Source organism: Echinops telfairi, unplaced genomic scaffold, assembly GCF_000313985.2.
Source record: "Echinops telfairi isolate 266 unplaced genomic scaffold, ASM31398v2 ScPeMD7_7469;HRSCAF=8507_0, whole genome shotgun sequence".
NCBI lineage: Eukaryota > Metazoa > Chordata > Mammalia > Afrosoricida > Tenrecidae > Echinops > Echinops telfairi.
The window spans coordinates 40,524,216-40,532,558 of record NW_022111372.1 but is presented as its reverse complement, the minus strand read 5'-3'; the positions used below and the strand labels follow the sequence as shown (position 1 = coordinate 40,532,558).

At 52.3% G+C, this 8,343-nt stretch overlaps 1 protein-coding gene across 1 annotated transcript in view; it reads left to right on the top strand.

Moving 5' to 3' along the window:
• The first annotated feature begins 529 nt into the window (after window positions 1–529).
• The window catches only part of CUNH21orf58 (chromosome unknown C21orf58 homolog), a 16,720-nt gene continuing 8,906 nt past the window's right edge, over window positions 530–8,343 (top strand). Inside the window, exons 1-4 of the mRNA XM_004697276.3 lie at window positions 530–603; window positions 2,017–2,077; window positions 3,431–3,504; window positions 4,385–4,555. Coding sequence (XP_004697333.2) covers window positions 544–603; window positions 2,017–2,077; window positions 3,431–3,504; window positions 4,385–4,555 — 366 coding nt within the window. The 5' untranslated portion in view covers window positions 530–543. The remainder of the gene's footprint in view (window positions 604–2,016; window positions 2,078–3,430; window positions 3,505–4,384; window positions 4,556–8,343) is intronic.

Genomic DNA, 8,343 nt, shown 5'->3' with positions numbered 1-8,343 from the left:
GCCAGGGTCCTTTTGCTGAGGTTTCAAGTGCCAGTGCAGTGCTCCCAGGCTGTGCTCGGAGGTGCCCGACCTGGGGCAGACAGAGTGACAGTAGTAGTGTATGGGGACTACAGCACGGGACTGTCCCTCCTCCTCTTCACACAACCCCAAGTGTCCTTGCTCCTCCAACCCCAGTTCTGCCCACTGTGGCTTTTCCAGGGAGCCTTGGCAGTGCCACACCTGGGGATCAGTGTTTATAGATAACGGCTACCTGGCAACGGACTGGGTTAGACGAGGGCTCTCAATAGAAACCTAGCAACCAGGGCTGTCCCCTCCCCATCTCCGGATCTAGCAAAGGCCAGTGCTGGCTCACTCTGTCCAGGCGTCTGAAAGGAAGCGGCCTGTGATGGCCTGACCAGCCCCGGGAGAAAAACGGGCTGGGCGCTGCTGGTTCCAGGTGGTAATGGGTGTGTTGGCAGCCGTCTGAAAGGGTCTTTCCTGTAGGTCACAGAGGATTGAAGAAGGAGCGCAGCCTTCCAGAAAGTGTCTCCCAAGGACTCCGTGATGGTGGACTCACTGGTGGCCGACCAGATGACCCGCCTGACACTCAAGCTCTTGGAGAAGGTAGCCGTGTTCCTAGGAGCTCCTCTTAGGGAGCTCGACCTCGAGGTCCGTGGAACCAGGGCAGCAGAGGCCACGCCCCTCGACTTCCTGCCTGGGGCCGACTGCCTGCAGGGGCAATCCTGCTTCCCTGTGGGCTCCTGCCATGATGAACGTCGTATGGTTTCCGCGTCCTCTTTATGGTCCCTTAGCACAGTGGCTCTCCACCTTCCTCTTGCTGTGACCCTTTCAGACAGTTCCTCATGTGGTGGGAACCCCCCAACCATAACATTATTGTTGCTGCTAGTTCAGAACTGTCATTTTGCTACTGTTGAATTGGGCAACCCTGTGTAAGTGTCGTTCAAACCCCAAAGGGGTCACGACCCACAGATTGAGAACCATTGCCTTTAAAGCATGCTGTGTGAGACTGGGCTACAAGTTTATGACATTATTGGAACTATAACTATGTATACACATTGATTTCTGTTGTTGGCGATTTTCTATCTAGTTGGTATGGAGATGGATGTAGTTGATGTGGCTGTGGATGGGATGGACGGAAATGGAGATATAAGGTTGGAGATTTTCCTTCACAAGTGAGGTACTTCTCTTCCTGACAAGAGGAAGTGTTGACTCCATCACTATCTTAACACGTTAGGCAACAATTCTCTAAGTAATAAGGTCAAGTCTCTAAGTAATAAGGTCAAGACCAAGACAATCAACATTTCTTGTTTTCAGCACCTTCATCTATGGCAGTGGTTCTCAACCTTCCGCATGCCGGACCCTTTAACACATACAGTTCTTTGGGTGGTGGTGAGCCCCCCCCCCCCCAAACCATAACATGATTCTCATGACTACTTCCTCACTGTCCTTTTGATATTGTTATGCATCGGCAGGGTCGTGACCCCCAGGTTGAGAAGCGCTGCTCTAGTCTCGCCAGCTCTAGCACCTTTGCGTCACAGGGCAGCCATGGCCGCTGCTATGGAGACGGCCTGGCTGGCCAGACTTCTCATGGTCTTTCTTCCTCTCCGATCCGTCCCTGTAGGTGACCAAGTGGGGCCTGGTTCTGGCAGCTCCTCAGGCCCCTGCCTGTCTTGTCCCCCTTTGAGAAGCTTCTCTTGACCCAGACTCCAGAGTCCCCACCCCACCCCCACCCCCGGTCTGGGGCAGTCTGGTGCCATCAGGAGCACTTGTTCAGCTCCGGGTCCAGGTGGGGCCTGCAAGCTATTTGGCTGCAGGTGGGTCATTGTGGTTTGGGGTAGGTGCTCACAGCCAACAGCTGGGCAGGGCAAGTAGAGAGGGCAGGTGGGCAAGGTTGATGGGAAGGGCCGGAGGAAGGACGGATGGGCAGAAGAGAAAGGCAGGCGGGTGGGTGAGCCTAGCTCCGGTTCACACTCCCCGGAGCCAGTCCCCTGTCAGACATGGTCTCTTGTCCGTCAGAAGCTGGAACGTGAACGTGAGAACATGGAAGGGGAATCTGAAATCCCACACCTTGAGGCAGGTAAGAGGCCTGGGAGCAGGTGGCATGCAGCCAGTCATTCTGAGGGGAGGTAGGGACAGGCTGCCCGTGGGAGTCCTCACCACTGCTCAGTCTCCGTTCCTCCAATCATTGGCAAGGTTATCTTTAATACGTTTCCTCGACGTTCTGGGTAGAAGCCTTTTTGGTTTAGCTGTGAACTACACACGCAGACATACACACCACGCATACTCACACAAGCACATGCACACTCAGTCCCACACATGCACACTATGCGTACTCACATATGCACATGCACACTGAACCCCACAGATACACAGTATGCATGCTCACCCATGCAGATAGACACTCTCATACACACACCTGAACACTGTGCAGGGAAGGCTTTTGAGCACTCTTACCATCCTTAGTCTGTAAACCCAGAATGAGCTGAGTGTTCTCATTTCGCGGATGAGAAGCAGAGACTCAGAGGGGCTAAGAAACCTACTCAGTTCCCCTGCTTGGAAGTGGCCACATCGGCTTCAGACCCAGTCGGCGAGTGCAGAGCCACAAACTTAGCCTGAGGGTGGGAGTGGAGGCACCCACCCCATGACCTGAAGTCAGGTGCTCAGACTACTAGGCAGAGCCAAGACTGCGTTTCCAGTGATGGATTTGGGATCCAGAGACACCTGGCAAACACTGAGAGGCCCAGAGGAGCACTTCTCTTCTGAGACATGGGCCAGGACACCTCTGGCCTGGGCACCCTTGCAAGGCTGTAAGATTCCAGAGAGTATTCAAAGGCAGCAGGCAGGCTTGGGGTCCCCATTCAGAAAGAAGATTTCAAGCCATGTCAGCTAACCATGAGGCCCCCGAGAGAACAGAGCCATGGAGCTAAGGTCCCAGAATAGGTTAAGGGAGCTGGGTGGGGGCATGTAGCTGGGCTCCAGTATGGAGCCAGAGGGCAGGTCCACTATGCCCAGAGCTAGAGAGGCTGGGGCCTGACCCTCCCTGAGCCTTAGCCTGAAGTTTGACCCCTGGTGCTGAGAAGTGTACAGGCCTGAGGTTGCTGCAGGCAGGACTTCTGGGACTCAGTGAACTATGCCATGTCCCTGGACAGCCCTGCTCCCTGTCAGCAGGGCTACTGTGACTTCCCACAGGGGAGTTGCAGGAGCAGAGAGCCCAAACCTGCATAGGAATCAGTTCTCTGCAACTCCTTCCCAAAGTCAGACAGTCTGATGGACAGGTTCCCAGAGGTGTCCCCTAAGCCCTGTTTCCCTGGTCACAATCCCTCTTTGGGGATAAGCATTTGCTGAGGCTCCGGGTCACCCTGGTCCTGGTGCAGGGGAGGTGGGGGCGTTCGAAGGCTGGCCACATCTCTGAGCAGTGCATCCCTTCCAGGGGAGGAGAGCAGGCCGGATGACCCCCTGCAGAGCGCCCTGAGGAGAAGGAAGGCCCTCCTGCAGAGACTCTGGGTAGGCCAACACCTCTTGCCAACCATGCCGGAGCCTGAGGCAGCTCCTGTGAGCAAGTTTGCCTCCCCAGTCAGTGGGCTGCGGTTCTGGTCAGCGGGACTGTGAAGACCAGCTAGTGCAGACCAGAGACCCCAGTCAGCTCCCTGGGCACTGAACATCGCTTCTTGAGCATCTGTGGCTCCCCATGGAACAGGCGGGATGCCAGCTCCCTAGAGGTGGTGCTGCATGCAGGCAGGTGGTGCCCCCGTTGTTGCAGGGGTCTTGTCAGCTGAAGAGTCTGTGTTGGCTACACATCCAAGGCAGCATGTTGAGGAAGGGCCGAATCTTGCAGGAAAGGGGAATTCTAAGACTCCGTGGGCCTCAGCCATTCCAGACCAGGGAGTGCTGGGGAAGGGAGGCTCTGGAGCACGGGGTGGCAGTGGGAACTAGGACTGAGCCCTGGAGCTGAGTGTGAGAAGCTGCTCTAGAAAGGTCTCCATAGTGGGAGTGGGAACTGGGGCATACTTGAAAGAGAAGAGAGACTCTGGGCTGGAGGAAACACGTAAGTTCAACTTATTTGGTAGATTTAGAGAGAGAGATGATTCTTACAGGTGTCTCTGAATGGCTCAGGGCCCCTCTCTACACACTAGTTCAATCCCAGAAGGCTGAGAGGCTGCTGGTACTCCCGGCTGATCTCAAAGTACACTTGAGGCCTGGTGTCCAGCGTTGTTCGAAGGTCGGCCAGTCCAGCTCCCATATGTACTGCGACTCTACCCATCTGGACCGGCCTCTGCCCCCGGCCCCGGGCAGTCCTGCCATACCAGATGGGCTCTTGGTACCTTTCCTTTCCCTCCTGTGGCCTTCCTGCCTGGGAGACCAGGGGGCTTTATGTGCATTGCAGGAACAGCACCTCCTGGAGGAGCTCTCCAGGGCCCACACCTGGAGGGGGACAGACAGACGGGCCTGGGGGTCAACTCTGTCCCCAGAGGTGTCTCCTCTGTTCAGGCACCCCGCTACCTCCACCCCACCGCCCCTGACCGGCCCAGAGCCGCCTCGGATCATCCAGCACTCGGTAAGAAGCATGTCTTTGCAGAGCAGACCCGAGAACAGCGTCTCCCATGGGCCTGTGTTCATGCATGTGTGGAGGGGTGAGTGTATGTACGTGCATGTGTATCCTAAAGAGGCAGTCACATTCCCAGCTACTTCCTTAAGCCCAGTTTTTCAGAAACTTTAGGAGGATACCATGCCCATAGAGATGTACCGTAGCTAGACAAAGAGGACGATTGAGTTCTCTCTCCTACACCTGGTCATCTTAGGACAAACCCACCAGCATTATAAAATGCCTTGAGGAGGACTGGCACACTGAGAGCCAATGGTGCAGGTATCCTGCAGACCGCTGAGGAGGGATGGTCCTACCCCTTATGACAAAAGAGACCGCAGTCCCAACTGGGCCTCCCCGACTCCAACCCTAGTCTTATCTATTGCACTAGGAGCGGCACAGTTGAGGAATTCAACATCAGGACAGGAAAAGTGTGTCAACTCTTTTTCCAACCTTGATAGTGACCAGGAGATGCTTTTAGACCGTAATTCCAAGGACTCATCAATAGAGGATTAAGAGGGTGTCCAGCTTTGAGAGCACCGTACCTTATTCAACCTTCTGGGTTGCAAGTAATCAATAGGCACCCTGAGAGGCTTAAGCAAAAGAGGATGGAGCTTGGACGGTATCTGGGCACCCAGAAAAGGGAAACAAACCTGGGGAGCTGGCAAGTGAGCAGTCCGATGTGACTCAGGCACAGCGTGTGCGGGGAGAAAGGAAACTGGAGAGGTAAACAGGGCCATGTTGAGAATGTTCTGGAGAATCTTACCAGGGAGCTCGATGGCCTGGCCAACTAAGGCCATTGCTCAGAGGCCATATGTTTGGGGGCAGAGGTCCAGGCAGCACTTGCTGGCTGGAACCAAGAAGGTCACCTAGGAGAGGTCATGCTTATGGAGATCCCAGAGTCCCCTTTTGTTGTGGGCTCTCTGCTGTCCAGGTCTCCCCACTCCTCAACCCTTGCAATGTCTCTGTTCTCCCCAAGGATCCCCGAGGAATGCAGGTGTGAGTGGCTGGCCTCCTCCCCCACCCAACAAATATATGCTCACTGCCTCTTTGTCAGGGCCAAGCGTGCTAGATGAGTCAGGCGTATCCTGTGATGAAACAAAGCGAGCAGGGGCCTTTGGTGACTGAGAAGGGTTTCCCAGCAGCTAGATTAAGGACCCTGACGTAGGAGGTCCTCTTGGCCAGGACTAGCACAGCCATTCTAAGAATGCTTCCTTGATCTATACCAGGTTGGCAGACCATGAGCATAGGCCAAGGGTAGGCCGCTCTGATTGTCATGCAACCTGCAAGCAAAAGAAAACTTAATACTATTTTGCAGTACAAGAATAATACATGGAATTCAAAATTCAGGGTTGATAACCGAAGGTCTATTGGCCCCACCACGGTCCTTCGTTTGCATATTCTCTATGGCTGCTTTCATGCTACAACAACAAATATTTACAACTGTGTGGCCTGAAAGCCTAAGCGATGCACTAGCTGGTCCTTTGCAGGAAACGTTTGCCAGCCCTTGTGGTGCGCCATCTTATCTGTAAGTGAGAAATAAGGGGCAGGGTCTTGAAGGACTTGTGTATCAAGAAGACGATAAAAAATAGAAGGTCTTCCTGACTCTCCACTCACACCTGGTGCATGCTTGAGATTGCCGAACCTTTATTTTAACTCAGAAGAGAAGCCAAGGGATATTTCCAGGAAACGTACCTTATGCCTTTCTATTAAAGCAGACTCAATGCATTTGAACTGTGGTGAATTAAACAAAATTGAAAGGACCATGGACTGCTACAAGGCCAAACCAATCTGTCTTGGAAGAAGTATGACCAGAGTGTTCCTTAGAGGCAAGATGGCAAGACTTTGTCTTACATACTTTGGACATATTGTCAGGAGAGACCAGCCCCTGGAGAAGGACACCATGTATGGTAAAGTGGAGGGCAGCGACAAAGAGGAAGGCCCTCAACCAGATGGATTGACACCCGTGGTTGCAATGGGCTCAGGCACAGGCACAGTGGTGAGGATGGTGCAGGATGGTGCAGTGTTTTGTTCTGTTGTGCATAGGGTCACTATGGGTCAACACTGGCTCAATGAAACCGAACAACAACAATAACAACACAATGACGCCTACAACAACAACAATTATAACACAGCAACACAGCCAGGCATTCGCTTAGCTTGAAGAAGAGAGGAAATGTGGGCGCACTGACAATACAACATTCTAAGCGATGGCACAGGACTAGGCAGTGTTTCTCTGCTGTGCATACGCTCACTATGGGTCGGAACCGGCTCAACGGCACCTGACAATGAGGGATGCTGTTGTGGCTAGATTAAGGTGACCAGATGTCCCGCTTTGGGTGGGACAGTCCCGATTTTTAGCAATTTTTCCCGTGTCCCGTGGCATTTTTAAAAAGTCCTGAATTTTGGAAAGAATGCACGACAAGCTATACACGACAAGGGTATACAGTTTTCGGCTGCCATGTGGCTATTTCGCCAGTATCTGAGTTTTATCAATGGTGTCCTGCTTTTGTCCCGCTTTACCAATGCTAACATCTGGTCACCTTAGGCTAGATGCCACTGAGTTGGTTCCAACTCATAGGGACACTGGACGCAACAGAATCATCCTCCAAATCCTGCTACATTTGAACCCAGTGACCCACGGAGTCAACCCACCTCCTCGAGGGCCTTCCTCTGGTCTCCTGACCCTCCTCTTTACTAAGAACGATGCCCTTCTCGAGGGGCCAGTCCCTCTGGAAAAAGAATGTGAAATTTCACCTCACCATCCTCACTCCCAAGGAGCACTCCTGGTTCTATTTCTTCCAAGACAGATTTGTTCGGTCTGCGAGCCATCGGTGGTGTACTTCATATTGTCAAGCAACGCCGTAATCCAAAGACGCACACTCTTCCTCAGTCTTCGTGCTCACTGCTCAGGTTTTGGATGTATTTAAGACCAATGAAATACCATGACTTAGGTGAAGAGCACCTTCATCCTCCAAGTGACATGCTTGCTTTTCAGAACTTTAAAAGGGTGTTTTGACCATTTCCTCACTACATCATTTGATTTCTTAGATGCTGGGATTTTCTTTTCTTTTTTTCAGGATTGGAGGAGAGTTTATTAACAATATGTAATCTGCAGGTGACACAGCCTTGCATGGCTTCCTGTCTCCTTGTGGTCACTGGTACTGCCTTGGCCTTGTAGAGTGCTGGAGTGGAGCATCTCGGTGTGGAAGTCCTCGAAGCCAGGGCTGTGTCTTCTTTTCCAGAACCTTGCTCCAGCAAACATTTCCCAGAGCCTCTATTTGGGGATCTTCATGACCTTGGTTTGCTCAGCGCTCTATCATTCCTCACCTCTCCTTTTCCACTAGCCTAAGAGTTGTCTTCTGCTTGCTAATCAATGAGATCTGTTCACTTTCTTTCTTCTAAAAAAAATCTTTTTATTGGGGGCTCGTACAACTCTTATCACCATCCATCCATCCATTGTGTCAGGCACATTTGTACATTTGTTACCATCATCATTCTCAAAACATTTGCCTTCTACTTGAGTCCTTAGTATCAGTTCCTCATTTTTTCCCTCCCTCCACGTTCCCCACTCACTCATGAACCCTTGATAATTTATAAATTATTATTATTTTGTCATATCTTACACTATCCAACATCTTCCTTCACCCACTTTTCTGTTGTCCATCCCCCAGGGAGGAGGTTGTATATAGATTCTTGTAATAGGTTCCCCCTTTCCACCCCACCCTCCCTCCACCCTCCTGGTATCGCCACTCTCAGCA